The 19,122-nt window shown below is 38.4% G+C and overlaps 1 protein-coding gene across 1 annotated transcript in view; it reads right to left on the minus strand.

Annotated features, from left to right (window-relative positions):
• LOC104272134 (anoctamin-4-like) overlaps window positions 1-19,122 on the minus strand; it is a gene marked incomplete at both ends in the record, with an annotated part of 111,809 nt that overhangs the window by 27,607 nt on the left and 65,080 nt on the right. Inside the window, 4 exons of the mRNA XM_009867044.1 lie at window positions 2,628-2,749; window positions 3,500-3,555; window positions 5,470-5,576; window positions 16,588-16,719. Of these exons, the coding sequence (XP_009865346.1) occupies window positions 2,628-2,749; window positions 3,500-3,555; window positions 5,470-5,576; window positions 16,588-16,719 (417 nt within the window). The remainder of the gene's footprint in view (window positions 1-2,627; window positions 2,750-3,499; window positions 3,556-5,469; window positions 5,577-16,587; window positions 16,720-19,122) is intronic.

The following is a 19,122-nucleotide window of genomic DNA, read 5'->3' on the forward strand; positions in this document are numbered from 1 at the left end:
ATTTGTGCAAAACCTAGTGGGAAGCAGCTATGCACAGAAGTGAGGAGGAGGTGATCCAAAGCCCCCAGGAAACACTGCAACCATTCCCAGAGCACTTAGTGGTAAGCCCTTCCTCCTCCCAGTTGCTATCAGTTCTAAGGACATTCAATTATTCTTGTAAAGTATTATAAAGTATTATAAGTATTAAATTTCAATAGAAGCATAATTAAAATCTGGTAACACATCTGCTGATTAATAAGAGTGCCTTTGCAATTGTGCCAAGTCTGTGCCTTCATACTGCCATGTTTCAAAGCAGAGTGAAAGCAGAATCGTGCAATTGCCTTCAAATGACTTTTTCTCATTTATTTCTAGTGACAAGTATATTCATAATAGCCAGCTGATGAGATTCAATCAAATCTAGGAGGCACTAAATTGACAGTACCAGAGATGTAAGGCTTCATTTTAACAACTAAGATAAAAATAAAACATCACCAAAGTATGGATGATTTCGCTTACCATTGTGGCAACTTTAAGGAGGAAATATTGTATCTATTAATGAGAGAATTATACTACCTGCATCTAATTTACTCCTTAGCCTTTCTAAACCATATAGTGAAGGGGAATGTCAGCTAGCAGCAGTAAGTTCTGGCCGGATATCTGTGGAAGAATTAATATCTATCCACTCTGTGTAGAGATGGCAACGCTACTCTCTTCAAGCACACCCCGTATAGCTGTTGATACAGGAAAAAAAATAAAAAAGTTGTTCCTGCTGCAGAACTGGTACTAAAAAAGCTTCTGTTTAAAGTAAACATGTTGAGATACTTTCGAGTGAAATGAACAACAGGTCTTGTCGGTGTTGTCAGCTCTTCAAGAAGAAATCTCCAGCTCACTAGACACATGAGCAGCAGTAGACAGGAAAGAGTTGGCAGGAGCTAAGGAAAAGCAAGTGATCTAGCATCTGTGAAGTGAGAAGAAAAAGGCATTCCCTCCCCTTTCCTGTCACCCCTCCTTCAGTGGATTCGTTGCAGCCCTGGATGGGCTCCAGGCAGCAAAGGGCAGCCTGGGTTGGGGCTGAAGCTTTGAACCCTGCTGAGCTCGACGGCTGCCAAGACCGAAGCTGCTGTGAGTGCTCAGGGAGCCCCACAGCTCGCCCTGCCCCGCTCCTCTTCGGGTAGACACGTACTCTGAACCACCACAGGACACCCATGACCTCAGCTGGGGGGTCAGCTATTTTGATTGCTTTTTCTCTTTTGTAAAAAAAGCTGTGGAAGAAAGCTGTGCATGTCACCCTCTGGTGCAAAGTTAAAGCATCACACAAAATCTGAAACACCAAAGCCAAGCTACCAAGCTTCAGGATGATCATGTGCCCAACCTTGCTCATTCTCCTACTATTTATTCTCGTACTTAAAAAACCTTCTAGATGCTTGATCATTCATATTCATAAACCAAATTAAACCAAACCCCAGATACTGGCTCAACAGCACTTTCACAAACAAGAAATGCTGATGACAAACAGTAGACTTGATCACTAGGGACAAATGATGAAAAAACATTATAGAAGTAAGTTCTTTATACTGTGATGTTGTTGTATTTTGGGAAATTAAAATTAAAAACCTTTAGTATAATTGCTGGCTTCTCTGTAAATCAGCAATTTCCTTAGTGTAATTTGACAAAACCTCCGTATTTCTGTCCAGGTCGCGATATTAAAAAATAAATAAGAAGTTTTCAGTATTAAATGATGAGGTACAAATATAACACTTTGTTTTCTAAAGCATCTTAAAAATTACATCACTCAGTAAAATTTTTCTTATTATATTTCGTTATGAACTTCTTTCCATGGAAATTGAACACCTCCTATTTTATGAAACTGATAGGTTTTATATGGCCTTAATCAATAACACTTAACATTGCTTGTCTCCAGAGCCACCCTCTACAAACCTTTCATCTGGAAACAATTTTGAAAATCAATAAAAGCAAAGGTTTCTATCAATTACAGGACTTATAAAAGGGGAATTTAATATGCTGCTTGAGCCTTCCCAATGGCTAATGTGTCAAATATCTTCAGTAAACCCAGGACATCTTAAGTTTAAGGGAGGTAGTACAGGAGAGACTTCCACTAACCTACCACTACTGCTGCTGAACACAGTAGCACACTCTGACTGTAACCTCTGCTCCATGCCATTTATAAACATCATTAAACTTCATCCAGGGCTCCTTCTGTGGTTGCTTTTTGGATAAAAAGATCTAGTCAATGAGCCTGTTTTTCATCAAAGCCATTCTCTGAGGAGGAAGAACTCCAGTGGATAGACACGCAACCAAGTCTACCCACCCTCTTCAGATTTGTCTCTTCCCTTTTTTTTTTTTTTTCTTCTTCTCTTCTCTTAAGTATTCTGCAACCTTCATTAGAAGGTCTGGTGTCAGGAAACTCTGGAAGGAAACTTCCTTCACATTCATCTCCTCCTACAAGCTGCTCTACAGATATGTCTTTGAATGTAGTGGCACCATGAATGAAATGCATTACCATGACCTCAGGATCAGCTTTTAAAAACCATGGGAATTAACTGAGTTTTTCATGGTTTAGTCAGAAGAGAGATAATCTATGCTTAACACACCTATAGTGTGACATACTAAAAGCAGGAAAGTCTTACCTTACAAGATCCAGAGGCTGGTATTTATACCACACTCCCCAGGAAGCCCAGCACTCATAGAGCAGGTGTCTGTGGTTCTCTGCCCCATGTGTTCTTATTGAATTCTTACTTCTGTAACTTCCCTAAAATACAAATCTGAACATTAATGAACAACAGCACCAAAACAGAATATCCAAGAAATCTCTCTCAATAGCAGTATGGATAACACAATTTCTACAAACTCCATACTTGTGCTCCAAAAGCTAAATATGACATTAAAAGAACAATTTCCTCTGACTTCGGCAAAATTTGAGATTATTCTTCATAAAAACAGTTGTGGTAAGTAGCGCTGAAGTCAAAGGCTGTAAACAGGAGAATCTCAAAGAGGAAATCACAGCATATTTTTCCCTTCTGAAAACATAGTGATTTATTAAAGCCAAATATTTTTTTACAGAACAGATGCAGAACAACCCTCCTTACTCATCTCTTTTTGCAAGTGATTTTTTTTTTTTCCAAAAAAAATTACTAAATGAGAACAGGCTAGATTTATATTGGATATCAGGAAAAAATTCTTCACTATGAGGGTGGTGAAATACTGGAAAAGGTTGCCCTGAGAGGTGGTGGAGACTCCATCCCCACTGGCGTTCAAGGTCAGGCTTGATGGGGCTCTGAGTAACCTGATCTAGTTAAGAAGTCCCTGCTCACTGCAGAGGACCTTTAAAGGTCCCTTCCAGCCCAATACATTCTATGATTCTATGATGTTAGAGGTAGATGCAGAATGCAAAAGAGAGTAATAACAATAATAAGACAGAGAATAAGAGATTGCACAATTAAGAATTAATTTTGTGGGAAATGTCTGTTCAAAAAGAAAAAAATATAACTGAGAAAAGTACCTCATGAAGAGGAAATGCAGCTTCATAGGAGCCATTACTGAGCAATCGATTCAGACCTAAGAATTAAAAGTATCCAGTTATTTGCCAATACGACCAGAAAAACTACTAAGTAAAAAGCAAAACTCGTTTTCATAATAAGCTGGCTAAATGATGTTTGAAGCCCACTGACAGCAAAAGATACACGTAGAAAAAAATAATATTTTATAGATTTTGATGAACTAAGATATGATACAAGCAAAGACTTGTTCAAATATTAATCGTGCTCTATCATTTATCATGCCAGATGTTTAAAGGTTCATTCCCCAAATCCATCTTCAGTGTAACTTCAGTGGAATCAGGGACCTCACACCAGGACTGAAGTTTGATCTCATAAATTATGGTTTAAGGAAGCTATCTAGATGAAAAGCTGTATTTCTTGGGAGCTGAAAACTTCAGGGAAGATCTATACATTTTTGAACCACAGGCCAGTAAAACAAATGAAACTCTTTTAATTTCTGTATGATAACAACATTGCAAAATATGTTCCGTTTATGTCTTACAAAAGCTGCTGGACTAACAGACAGAACAGGAAGAAGACAGACTGCAGCAGTACAAGACCAAAAATATACCTGAACTTGAACAAAAAGGATTGCTATTTAACACACAAAAAAAGTAATCATACACTCCACTCAATCCTTGTCCCTCCTAAATGAGAAAACAAAGAGAAAAACGAACAATTGCTGAAATGTGGGCACTTATCACTTGGAAAATCACCAAAATAGCGACTGAAGAACTATCATGCATACAAAACTAGATACTTGCACTAATAACCCGAAGCCATTGACCGAGAGGCAAAGAATCCTGATTCCTTTCCTAATTCACAGGAGAATGATAGCAGGAAAAGTGCAGCGATGAGAAGTATTAATTCAACATAAACAGCATGTTCAGCGATTGTGTTAGTATCTGCTTGGCAGAGTAGGCTTTATTCTGAAGTCTCTGGCAGAAAAGCAAAACCTGTACAGCTGAACAGAGATCAATGCAAGGTTGTGTTCATGGTAGGTACAACACAAGTAGAGGGAGCTTGGGATCTTGAGGCAGACAGGGACTGCAGCGAGTGTGCTGAATGCAATGGCTGCACACGCTGCATGAATTCTTCCCTTTCTTCTATCCCCTCTGCTCACTGTCATTGCTCAGAGCTATTGTTGCCCTCATCCCAGGAGCAGAGGAAGAAACAAGGGAAGTTCTAGGATGTTTCTATACCTCCTGAGGAAAGATGGTGTTTAAAGCACAGGGAAATGAAGCAGGCTGCAGAGTTTAAGGGGATTGTCTCTCCGTTTGTGTTGTCCAAGCCGCTATGTGGCACAGGAGCACTATGTGCCCTGTATCACAAGACTGAAAGTGGCCACTTTTACACTTCACCCCTCCTCTGTCACTCCCTGTTCTCCTGGATCTGCACATGTGCCACTCCAAAGGTCCACTCCACCCCTTATTTGAAAGTGATGCCCACAGTTATGTATGCACTGAGGACATCATTGGTTAACTCCCTTTTGACTTACAGCAGCTACAGAAATGCAGAACCTTCCTTCTCCCTTAGGGATGGACATGTATCCAGGGAGAAGCCCTCCAGGCTGAGACGTGCAGCAGCACAAATCTTCCCATCCTTCCAAATACATTTTTATGAAGCAGTAAAAGCTTTTCTGCATGTGTCTGCCTGCTTCTCCAGGGTCAGTAATCTACATATTTTTTGCTTAAGTAAATCCCTTTCTTTGTGGAGGCAATAAATACCATGTGGTCACACATATCCCTGTGAAAGTAGCCTGATACTATAGAGAAATGATCAGGTCTTCCAGGTAAAGCTCCTACAACAGCAATGGGTAAGATGTAAATGGCTCAAAATTGAGGTGATTAAGAGTCTGTTATGAGCCAGGGCAGACTTCTTTCTTTGGTGGGACCTAGTGCCTATGTTTTAAAGCATATTGCTCAGCACTTACCAATTTTGTTTTTCCCTTCTTCGTATTTCACTCTTTGTAAGATATGGTGTACAATTCTACTTCTTGTAGCATTATTGAAGAAAGTGTCTTTGTTGTGTATGATGAAGCTAGATAAAAATACAAACAAAGGGAATCTCAGGAATGTTTAAAGCAAATATTGACTTCCATTACTTTCTACAGGACACTGAAAAACCATACTATGCGAGCAAGTGCGAGGAAGAATAAAGGACACCAGAGTAAGTGAGATGATTAACTGGATGAGATGATGTCAGTAACAGTATTCATCCCCCAGCAAACAACTACATGGGGAAATCTGGAGAAAGATCAAAGCATTCTTTATGATTAGCATCACTTTTAGGTAATTCACTGAAAACTACAAAATGCTTGCACAAAAAATTTGCAAAAGCGCAAGATTTGTAAGTGCAGCTGTAGAAATTCACATTTTATTTCTATTTCAGGCTTCTTCATTATGCTTTATCATCAGGAGTCAGATGGAAGGATTTACTTGGTAAACCACTCTTACTGAAAATCCAATACTGTGCTAGAAACAGAACATATTATATACTCCTATGTTTGGTCTTGGAAGCTAAAATAGAGTAGAAAATTAGCTTTCAGAAGTTACTTGCAGAGTTATGTACGAATGTATATTCGATGGTTTAGACAGAATTGTGATGAGTCCAGGAAATTTAAGAAAAAAAATAAGCCACAAAATATATTGCACTGATTAGATTGGCTGGCTTGACATATTTTATACAGATTTCTCAATTTCAATATACATAGTCAAGGAAAACAAGATATTTTAGCATATTATCATAATAACTGGAAAAATGCAAGCAACATGTTTAGAAATATTGTTTCAAATTGTCAACTAAATACTGCTAAAAAATTCTTACATATGCTTGAGGTGTGTAGGGCTTCAGGGTAGACTATGAAAGTAATTTAGACACTTGAATAAGGAGATAAGCAGATGGAATTTCTGATTAAGCAGTCCTGTGCATATATTGAGGAAACCAAATGTTTTCAAAAATGAGGTCTTTAGTAAAAGACTGAATAGAAAGGTTCATATTTTCTAAAACACTTTGGATAGGAGGTCAGATTGTTTTCTTCAGTGTTGATGAAGAGCTATGGAATTGAATAAACTAACAAACAAAAAGGTAAAATCATGGAGATGTCATAGAGAGACCAGCCCACAGGACTGCACACTAGACAAATGCAGCTTTAACAGAGATCATCTTAATAGGGAGCTTGGCATGGCCTTATGTCACCTCCTCTTCTGCACAACATGAAGCCCACTGATCAGTTTTCCCCTCAGGTCATTTCACCCAAATGAAAGGCCTCAGTTTCAGAATGAATCTTTACCCATTCAAAATCAGACACAGCTTTGCACCTCCACAGTCATTTGGAAAAACCAAGCAAGATGTCCAACTTCTGGACTTTGAGGACTCCATATTCTCCCTCTTTATTATCAAAATTCTCTGTCGAATTTTCTGTACAAGACTATCTGTAAGTTCCATATGTTCAGCTTCAAAGGCTGACAGTAAAAACATTCCCAGAGTAAAAGTATAAAAGACAAGTTGCTCCAAGAGCACCATAATTAATGAAACCTGGTTTTCTAGAGGTTACTGTCACATGTCTCCTTTCCTGCTCCTCCCTAGATACTCACAGGTCATTTCCGTGTCCACAAATGACTCAGTACTGTACTTCTGACATCCTTACTGTTCCCAAAGTTCTGCATGTGTTCTATAGTACCTATTGAAAGTAATTTGTTTTATGCTGATTGGCTGACTACCTTGTGCGTGCTGATTTAGCAATGGGCTGCTATAAAATAACATGTACGTTTGGTGTGTCCTGGCCACTGCCTTTTCTGTGTAGGCATAATTTTGGGCCACTGTTCCTTTTCAAGCTGTTGATACTCACAGAGTAAGACTGCGCTTTACTTTGAGACAGATACACCTGTATCAAATTTATTTGAAAGTAGTCAGTATGTAAAATAAGTATTATTATTATTATTATGGGAGGATTTTGACAAAAAGGAAATACTGTCATCACATAAGTCTTAAGGAAATTAGATTCAAAACCAACCTAAACTCTGAAGCAGATAGAACAGTATTATTTCCAGCTGAAGCTGGAGCTCTGTATTAGGCTGAGAAAAATTAAAGACAGTAGTAAACCAGAAGTGAACAGTTAGTGTTTTCCACGCTTTGTTTCATTTTCTTTTAATGTCTGACTTTTTTTCTCCAAGATCTCACCATCCAGACAGCACTGAACATCAAGGAACTGTGAAGATAACTTATGAAATCAAAACAGCACAGTACTTTTCATTCTGACTTAGCTATGAGTTCCTGTGAGATTCAACTGAGAATTGAATCCCCTTATCTGGAAAACTAGCAACATTAATCCAGGTAAAACTGATAATGTTAATCTATTCTCCTTGTGATATAAGTTTATTTTGCCCACCTGTTATCATGACTATGTCATACCGCAGCTGCAGGTAGTTATTTCAACAACACTGGACAAGTAGGTTAATAGATTTTCTGCATTTAGACACTTCTATTTTAAAAAGTCATGAATGAACAAAAAAAGCAAAATAACCATTAAGCAACCTTAAAAAAATAAGAACCACTTGTTCAAACACTTCAGTCATTTGCATTCATTTGAAAACTTAGCAACTGTGTTGCTATAGCTTTTAATCTCCATGGCTGCACAGGAACAACCAGATGTGTCTGTGAAACAAATGTCAACACCTCAGTAAAATAACTACCATGAAGGACTCGACCTATTCCAGAACTAGTTAAAACACTCATCAAACATAAGTGAGTATTAGAGCTGCAGAGGATATGCCTTGCCCATCCTTTCGCCAGTAAAAGGCATCTGAGGGCAAGAAGGGGAGAGAAGAAGGAGAATATGTCCTTGAATGTTATCCAGTATTACTCATGGAGGCATGGATGCAGAAGGGAGGCTAGAGTTCACCAAAGGTGAAAAAGCAGTACAAGAATGAGTCCTCCAGATGTCCTGGACTATCCCTAATATCATTGTTTTGGGAAGGAATTACATGTGGTAAAGGTTAAAAATAACCCTTACCTGGTTTTGAATATGAAAATCCCATATCTCTTTTTCTTTTGTTTAACTTAAATACTCAAGTCATTTCTGTGAAATTGTCTGTGAAGTAGCCCCAGAAAGGGCAATATCACCATAGCTGAGGGGGCAGGGAGCTCTGGCACAGGAGACAGAAATAGGCAGACATGAGTGGGAGGCATTGAAAGGTTGAGAATGTCTCAAGTGTTACAACATCCCAGTTAGAGTTTGACATAAAATAGGGCAAAGGTAGAGAGGTTTCAACTTATCCCCTTCTACCGCTAACTTTCTCTCCCACACTTTATGGGTATTTCTTGCTCCAAAATTTTTGTGCTCCAAGGTGTGTTCTGAAAGTGGGTGATAAATCGATATTCACAGCATTGGCATCGATGCTATTTAATGGTACACAGAAGCGAATGAGGAATTCAGAGGAGAAAGACTTTCTCAGTCTCTGGAGAATCTCACCTTTCAAATTTCAGTTCACAGGGGCCAGAGCTGAAAACATTTCCATACTAGGTGGAGATAAACATTCATCAGATATTACTGAGCTATAAACTGCATAAGGCAGAGGCTTTATAGATAACTTTTTAACTCTTGTGGCTTTCAGATGGAACAGTTTCCTCAGTTGTTCTGTTTCTGCTGCCCTTGTTAGAATTCCAATATGCACAAGGGTTTGAATATTCATAAGAGCAATACAGCTTGTTTTCAGGCTCAGTATGGGTTTAGACTTTATTTAGGAGACAGCTCGTTGAAGGTTTTGATCACTTTGTGACCTCATTTTTAAGATAAAAAGTACGTAGGATTAATACACTATTATTTTTATTGTCCGAGAAGTTAATGTATAGGTAAGTAATAAAGCCAGTGATTTGTTCCACAACAGTTACAACCGTTAGCCTGGTCCTGTAAGACTTATTTGTGTGAGCTGTCCTTACACAAAAAGAAAATCCCAATGAAGATAATGAGAGCACTTCAGTCAGGAAAGGTTTCAGAGTTGATCCTTAATTAAAGGCCCTTTAAAAAAATGACATTGTAGAAATATTGCTCTTACATTAGTACTGTGACACGAAGAGTCGGTGAAGGTTAATTGCTTTGAAATTATATTTGTAGCTTTCTTAATTAGACTTTGAACTGGAGATTTCAAACTATCTTTCATGGATAACAAAGCACAGCAAAACCAACTGTTTTATAAAGAAGGCCCTTAAATTAATGTGAATTTGACCAAGAACAAGCTGCCAATGAATTCCTGTTCATATATTCTCTTTGGTAGTATTGCAGGTTGTACAGACCCTCGAGGGGTAAATTCAGCACTTGAAAGTTTGTCTAACAACCATTTGAAATAAAATGGTTTTACCTTGCAATTTATTTCAGAGAAGTAAAAGGCAGAAAAAGGTTATTTTCTGTTACATTGGTAAGATATATAAGCTGAAAGCTGAACACTCATGGTCTGGTTACAAAGCTACAAAATGAGGATGCAAGTACACATGTATCAATGTGCATTTTTTCTCCGTGGGACCCTCAGACAGTGAAGCATTTGATGTCTGACTCTCACCATACCAAAAGGTATGTTGCAGGCAAATGCTTAACTGCTGGAAGCGGTGTCAACTAAAGCACAGATGCTGTCAGAAGTAGTAATCACACTATGAGAAGTGTATTCTTTAGTACATGAAAAATGCACAAGCCTTTGCACACCCAGGTTAACCAATGGTGGCAGCTAGCTGTTGCTGGCTGAAGCAATCACAGGTTTTTACCTCATTTAACATCAGAAAAAGAAAATCATCAGCTATAGTAGCAGCAACGAGATGAGACTGCAGTATTCCAGTGAGAGTATTATCACACATCCCTGTAGTTTATTTGTTTGAAAATGGTTATATTATCATCACTTTCTGTTTATTTTCATTTTGCCTGACTTTTAAGGCTGCAGCTGACCTTTTTGTTCATCTAAAAAGGTGTTTATTAATGGCTATCAGGGATTTTTCACATCATGCGCCTAAACCAGGAACCCCTTGGGATGAAGAATGTATTAGTGGTTTTATCTGTTTCAGATCTGGCACATCACGGCCTCAAAGCTGCTGAAGTAAAACAGCAAGTCATGGAAGTGCTGAACCTCTCCTCCACCTTCCTCTGCCCTTTCCCCCAAATCACCCTGCCACCCAATTTAATTTAAATTAGCTCACTAAGGAATATTCATCTGAGGTGGAATGAGCTTTATGTATTTTTCAGGGATGCCCTGTTTCATTCAGTTTGCCAGGCAATTAAAACTTCCAGAATCAAAGAGAATTAAAAAAAAAATAAATTAACAGGAAGTTTCCATGTCTGATTGCACAAAGACTTTTTAAGAGGAAGAAACTTAGAGAACTGTGTTTCCCTGCTTATAAAACATCATTTGCAAACATATGATTATTATGCTGTAGATGTATTTAAACACAAGAACGACCATCCTAGTTCAAAACAATTCAGTGTCCATGCAGTCCTGTGCCTCACCTCCAGTGGTAGCAGCTCTCTGACTCATCCATGACATTGGGGTGAAGCAGCTCAGGGGAATGTGGTTACCAGCTTGGTAGGGATGGGATTTATTAAAGCCGATATGAGCATCAGAGAAAGCTTAAAATATAAGTCCCCTCCAAGAGACATGGACACATAACTTGAAAATCTGACAAAGATACCGGATGAGATCCTCATGTGTCACAAGGGGTCATAGTACAGATGACAATAATTCCATTAGCCTCTGGTATGCAGGGCCATTTTTGTTTAATTAATCTAGATACTGTCCTAGTCCTCCTAATTGTGTAAATTTTAAATCTCATTTTCACTGTAGTGATAAGTATTTATTTTTAAATTGCTTATTCAATTATATACTAGGTTAATATTTAATCAGAGAGTTTATTGCCTTTGGAAGAAAAGAAATGGGGGAAATAACTCCTTATATAAAGTTTGAAATCTCTAAACAGCAATTAAAAGCGTCTTCCCAGATAGTATACAGCTATTTAAGACATTGCAGCTAATTACTACTGTTACTATTCCCAACTGACTAGCAGCTCACTACATAAAATAACTAAGATGTTGTAGAAAAATAGCTAATTATTGTCATGTCTAACGGAAAACATTCTTCATATATTGTGAATTGTGCATTCTTGTCACTGATAATTTTCAGAAGAAATGCTTTGGCATAAGTAGAGCCCTTCCCAAGCTGTGGCTGCAGAAGAGAAATACTACTCAAAAGTCTTTCTTGGAAATTATCATTTTGTATTCCACACAATTCCAAAACAATGTTTGTTTCAGCCAGGCAGAGATTCTTTCCTCCAGAAAGAGATTTTTTATTACTTAAGAAATAAGATGAATTTTGGTCTTCTCTTGTATCGACAATGTTGTGAGAAACCCTATAAGGTATGACATAATCGCTTTAACAGAAAACCTGAAGTTATACTACACATCTTATAAATGTGATTCCGGCATTTTTTTCTTTGCCCCTTATGAGAGGAGGGCAGATAGTTAGTTGTGCTTCTTAAAACAAATATAGTTTTTTTCTGAAAGCCAGCTTTTCTCCACATCTGGCCCTTTCCATCTGAATGGAAAATAAAAAGGCAAGAAAGAAGACAACCAATATGATCTACTAAAATTGCAAACACTTATTGTCCATTGATATTTCAAATATATTAATTCCTATTGAAAAATGACTGATCAGACCTTACTCGTTTTGATCTTAAGTATTTTCCTCCCCAGACTTGATATTGTAAATATTGCTAGTCATCTGTCTTTCCATGCTTTTAAAAGCAGCTGTTACAAATGAAGATTCTACTCAGACCATGCTGCAAACATCACCTGTATCAAACCAGAGACTTGGATTTGAAAACTGTGTCTATATCAAAAAAGATGGGCTGTCTGTGTTCTTTGATGAGCTGAAAAAATGCCTGAGGCTACAAATAAATAAATAAATAAGGAATATCTGGACAAACATCAAACATGAACAAGCTCATATGAATATTTAAGGAATAATATTTTATAAAATTAAAAAGCATAAAAACAAGAAAGAAGGAAGAATTCTGCAACCTCCACCTATGGTATGAGGCAAAACATACACTGAGGACATGGAGATCCTACCTGAAAACTCAATGTTTGGAGATTTATACTTCCAAATTGGTTGTATTTGTGAATTATTTACTACAGGGCCATTAAGAAATTGTTCAACATGTCTTGGATAAACATTGATTTATGACAATACAGAAATCCTAGATATGTTCGACTGGCCAAAGTGCATATCTTGCTATCCAGAAATACTTGTACAATAACTAGAAAAATTCTTGTTAGTGTAATTAAAAGACTGATTATATGATTTAGGCTCCTGTGGCTTTTTCTGAAAGAACAGTTTAACATATTTCCCACTCATGTATTCTCACTTAGGATTCCAGATTTGCAAGAAAATTTTAATTTTTTGACTATAAACTTGAAACTCAAAATTTGATAAAAGCAGACCCTAGTGACTCTTTTCAGCTACTACCTTAACACAGCGCACAAGGACTGAAAGCCTTGCATTTAGTCTCCAGTCTCAGAAGACATCAAGAACTCAATGTATTACATTTTCCTTCCTCAAAAAATGGCTCTATGTCGGACGACAAGTCTTAAACAACACTGACGTCAGCCAGCTTGAGCACTGATGTGGTACTGCAAACCTCCCTGTCCTGTGCATGTTCTGTCTGAATAGACTTTGGCAGAACTGTGTCATGGAATGGGATGCAGAGTCATATCTAAAAGCTCAAGGGTAGGGAAGAGGCTGTCACTGTTATTGTAGCCTAAAGGATGATGTACTTGATGGAAGACAATATGAACTCCACAAATAACGACCCGTGACAATTATGTAGCCTCCGTTATAATTGCATTGTAATGGCAACATGGTCTAGTAACAGCACTCTAGCAAAATCTTAACTACACCAGTATGAAAATGCATGGACTTTTCTTACCACTGCTAAACTGCAAGCTAAATTATCATAACCTTATAGTAGATGGCAATTCTTCTTTTCTGCAGTTCAAGAACTTTGGTAACTACTTATCTTCACATTCCTGAAACAATATTGTGGGTCTCTGGGTGTCTCGGTTTTGGCTGGATTAATTTAATTTTCTTCTTAGTAGCTGGTACAATGTTGTGTTTTGGATTTAGGATGAGAATAATGTTGATAACATGTGGACGTTTTAGTTGTTGCCAAACAGTGTTTATACCAAGTCAAGGACTTTTCAGCTTCTCTTACTGCCCTGCCAGCAAAGGCCAGGGGTGCACAAGTTGTTGGGAGGGGACACAGCTGGGACAGCTGACTCAAATGAACCAAAGAAATATTCCATACCATATGATGTCATACCCAGTATATAAACTGGGGGGAGTTTGCTGGGGTACACTGCAGCTCGGGGATTGGCTGGGCATCACTCAGCAGGTGGTGAGCAACTGTATCGTGCATCACTTGTTTTGTGTGTTCCATTATTATTTTCCTCTTCCTCTCCTGTCCTATTAAACTGTCCTTATCTCAGTCCATGAGTTTTACCTTTTTTCCCCTGATTCTCTCCTCTATCCCACTGCATGAGAGGGAGAGAGCAAGCAGCTGTGTGGTGCTTAATTGCCAGCTGAGGTTAAACCATGACACTGGGTTAGAAATTTAAAAGCCCTGACAGTTTAAAAAAACCCTCTATCCAATTAGTAACTTTTTTTACTTGTTAAAAAGCAAGTAAGATCTTACGTAATGCAACAGTGACAACTGAATACTGAAGCTTTCATCTAATACAGAATCAGAATTTAATCAACTTTGGAGCATTTGTTACTGTTCTGGGTAGGTGACAATTATTAGTGTTGCCCTTGTGACAGTTATTGCACTTAACAGTGGGTAGAGGTGAAAGAGAAATAATTTTCTTAGTGATCAGACCCTCATCTGGCACAACTGACAGACAAATGAAGATGCCAGTCACAGTAATTGTTACATCAGTTAGTAAGTGTTGTGATAAACATAAATTAAAAAAATCTATTTCTACTCATAATTTCCCCTTGTTTGGGGATATGTGGGTGGGCATCTTTACTGCTGGCTCATTATATTCAGGTCTTTCAGCACGATATTTATGTATATCTTAGGAGAAGCATTAATTTGCACGAAGTAAGCAGCAATTTGTACAAAGTAACTGAACCCCCACGCAATACACTTCTTGACTGTTAAAGATAATTCTTTTTAACTCTACATTTCCAATTATTTGATACCCACACTCCACAAGCAACGTTTAAAACCATGTACTAACGATGTTTCCGAAATGCTCTGCTTAACTATTATACCCTGAAATTCTTGAAACAATTAAAACATCTGCACCCAACTCACTAGACGAATATTGAACAAGTCATTATATTCCAAAATTCTAGTGGCATAGAATAAGACAGACACAGCCAACAGGCTGGAGCATGACAGGAACACAAGAATCCTGTCAGAGCCAGGACCTTTGGGGAGAAGGGCAGCTCAGCCAGCATTTTATCAGTCCCTACACAAAAGAAAAGGAAGAAAATACAGCAAGCAAACCAGAAAATGTCAGGCCTGCTGGGGAGTAGAGCTTCAAAGTCTGCAATGATGCAAAAGAAGTGCCAAACAACTGCAGGAATGTTAATGAAACTAACACAGTTTTTAATATCTGCGTCCCCCCAGCCAGTTTACTAGAACATGAGCAAGGCAGAAGAATGATAAAATATTCTGGCTCATGTATGTCAATTGTCCTTCCAGCCACAAAAGATCTTTCTTATGTGCTGTAATTTTAAGGGAAGTTAAGAGTGAATATTACTCTTAATAAAAATATCAACCCAGACATCCCAATTTCTTCATTTTTTATTATTGCTGGTCTATTATCAAACTAAATTGCACCTACTCTTGCAGGGCACAATAGCTGATCCATGTTTTTGCTCAAGTATCAGAACACTCTGTAGTCTGCACTTGATGTCTACCCAGGGCACAGACATTTAGTGGAGGTAACCCTGGGAGCAGGCTTCTACTGAAATTTCCCTGGAGATTTTTGGTTTTCTGCTGTATTTAGAAAGAGACTGCTTGAGGAAGAGTTTTTAACTCCTATTGCAGTTCATAAATCCAATTCTTGAAAAATCAACCATTCAAAGTGAGGTTTTTCAAGGCATTACAACAACTGGGCTTCTCCCTGAATAGAATCACATATTTCAGATTTTTAGACTTTGAGCTGCCTGTAACTCATTGTGTCTTCTGCTACTACCCTTGTCAGTGCTGCCTATTGTTTTTGATTTTGTTTTCAGTGACTGTTTCCTATAATACAAACACTGTAAGACACCCATAAGACACCCTCTTTCTCCAAAATTTTACAACTCTGAGAATCAACATGGGATTTGAAAGTCATATGGGGCTCTTTCTGTTTTGCCTTTTGCAAGTGTGTAAAGGCTTCTAGTTGTCAAATGATTTTGTTAATGACATTGGTGCAACACTGGTGCCATTGGTATGCTTGGACAAGTGTCAGTGACAGGTCTTAACACTGACATCTTGCAAGCAGTTTTTGCCTCCATAAAAGCAAAAGACAGAGAAATACAAACAAAACTGCATTCTCTGCTTTCTTTACAGTTCTGTTTGTTCTACACTCGTAACTAGGAAAGAAATACAGTATCAGTTTATTTTGACCATCATTATTAGAAGGATTGATTTTGACTATGCTAAAGACATGGAAGTGCTAAAAAAGAAGTTTTAATCACACCTTTAAAAGACAAAGAACCACTCCAATTTTGACTCAAAAAAGAATTAGCCATTTGAGTGCTTTAGGGATGTAACCGAAATTCCAGTGAATTAAAAGAAACTTTTCTATTGATTTCCTTTAGCTTTGAGCTGGAGCCTTAATTATCAGAAATGTAGACAGACTTCATGCTCTCTCAGAACTTGCTATCTCTCCCTTTTTGTGACAAAGAACTAATTTGAAGGCACTAGTCTTTAGGACATGAACTAAGAAATTGATTTTTTCCAAGGTGAATTCAGAAGGAAAAGTTTTCATCTTCTAGTTCTGATATAATTAAATACTCACTGATGGATCCTTTGTTGGCTGAATGGAGCAGTATAGCAGTCGTTTTCCTCCAGATCTGGTAATGTCTCCTTGTCCAGTTTCATTGGCTTTCTAGGTAACCATCCTCGAAACCTGCTTATTTGTTTCTCGATCCTGCAGCACATGAAAAGTGTGAGCATTTGAGATAGCTGTTTTTTCTTCACATTATAGAGCACTTACAAAAAACCACATGCTTGTAAACTAGGCCACTTAATATTTACAACTAGAACAGATGTAATGTGGTTTTTTTTAGTTCTTCAAGCCAGACCAAATCACACATGCTGAACCTGATTATTAAAATCCAGTTTTCAGAAGAGGAGCATCTTATTTTGTCTCAACAGAAAAGTGGTTCTTATAATACGTGCTGCCATAAATCTTATTAAGTCCAGTAAGCTCTTGGCAACTCTCTAAACTTCTATTTCTCAGCTTTTCAGTTTAATTTTCAGGCTTAATTGACAATTTAGACTTTGGACATATAAACATTAGACCAACAGAGGCTGTGATAGAGAGTTTTAGCAGCTAAACCCCAGCAAGCTGCATCCCTTTACTGCTGTCTGCATGGATTCTTATCTTGAAATTTGTGCTATAAAAAATCACTACTTTGTTCATTTCATTCAACTGTAGCATCTTGCAATACTACAACATCCATGAAACCAGAATACTCAGTACATAGATTAACATGTGACTGCTATGCAGATTCTCACATCCAATGTGAAAGCAAACTAAGATCAAGTTGGGGAAAGGACTAACTTAAATGCAAATGCACTCATGCAAAGAAGCACACTGCAATGAAGGGAAAGGGAAAAGTCAGAGCTGGTTGGAGAAGGCAATCTAAAGCAAACTCAAATCCAAACTGAAATGTTATAATGAAACATATGAGTAAGATGAGATACATCTGGCACAATGAGTTCTTCTCTCTCAGAAGTTCCTCACACCTTCAGGTATGAAGGTGTTAGGAATGATCCTTGTCTGCAAAAATCATAGACTACAAATTATGGACTATGCACATGCTTCTGTCACTGGATGAATCTTCCCAGGAGTTCAGCTAAAGGGCATGAATCAACATCCTTTGAACTTCAAGTCCAGCTCTGGATAAAGTACAAGGATTGGAAACGTAGTTGCTTCTTTTCTTTGGACAGAAGTCAGCACAATAACTCTACGACCAGCAAACGCTGTGAGTTCTGCACAGTTTGAAGGGGGGGAATGCATACCCAGGCAGCTGAGTGTGTGGGAAATCATAGAATCATAGAATGGCCTAGGCTGGAAGGGACCTTGGAGATCATTTTAATCCAGCCTCCCTGTCGCCAAGGACAACTCCTCTTGACTAGATCAGGCAACACATGGGGAACGAAAGGGAATCAAACCCACGACCTTGGCATTCTTAGCACCATGCTCAACTGACTGAGCTAACCGGCCCCCAAATGGATGTGAAATTAGTACATACTTCAATTTAAAATACATGCAATATTTCCTGGAATATTCAACCTCCCATCAGGTATTTTTATCTTGGATAAGAAAGCTAATGCTAGTTTTTAAACATGGGCACATTTCAAAATTGTAACCAAATTAGCACTACTTTTTTTTTGTACCATTTGTGTATTCTTTCTATGAAGAGGGCCGGGGAGGGGAGGGGGAGGCTGTTGCAAATTTATCATGAGGACTGTTTGGAAGAGCTGGAATGCATATGCCAGTGTAACATAAGACTTTCATAAACTCTTCACTGGCGGTGTTTGCACTGGCCCAGCAACGCAGAGCACAGAGGGAGGTAGTCTGTAAATGTCTGTGCCTGAGTGCAGGCGAGATGTCAGATCCCAGAGCCTGACCAACTGTAACGCTCCAGTTGCAGCATCCAGCCAAACAGCCTTGAGCTAGTCTGTGCAGTCACTGATAGGAATGTCAAGGGAAAAGTTCTCTACAGGGGAATTCCCTGACTTTTGGCCTCCAGTTTTTCCTCTGTAAAGGCAACAAGCTTTGCATTACTGTATGTTTCGCTGGCTTAGTGACTCTGCGTATGGAAAAGGCAAGAAGAATCGGCAAGAGTTTAGTAAATATCCTGTTCCATGCTTATTTGGTAACTAAAATTGTTTGAATTTGCTAAGCTGTTAACACCCTTGCTAATCTGCAATCCTTTCCCATTCATCCTGTCAATGTGCACATTTGAGATATGTATGCTGCAGTTTTGTCACACCACGCGGGTGTGCACCAAGGCGCAGAGTGCTTTCTCGCTTAACAGCAATGCATTATTCATGTTGGCTTCTCACAGAGTCTACCCAGAATTTGACTGGTTTGCCATTCCCAAGGCTCAGATTACGTGGCATGCTCACTGAGGCTGCTGGTAAACAGGTCTGGGAAGATTGCAAAGCCTTTCTACAAGACCCAGAACATAGAGTACAGCCATGTCTAGGGAAAAAAAAAAGAAAAAGAAAAAAAAAGCTAGTTATATCCTTGGAAAAGAAAAATGACCAAACTCTTAAATTGCCTTCAGCTCACTCGAACAGTGCCACCAGCCTGTATTCT

This window comes from Apaloderma vittatum, unplaced genomic scaffold (assembly GCF_000703405.1).
Source record: "Apaloderma vittatum isolate BGI_N311 unplaced genomic scaffold, ASM70340v1 scaffold8693, whole genome shotgun sequence".
NCBI classification, from domain to species: Eukaryota; Metazoa; Chordata; class Aves; order Trogoniformes; family Trogonidae; genus Apaloderma; species Apaloderma vittatum.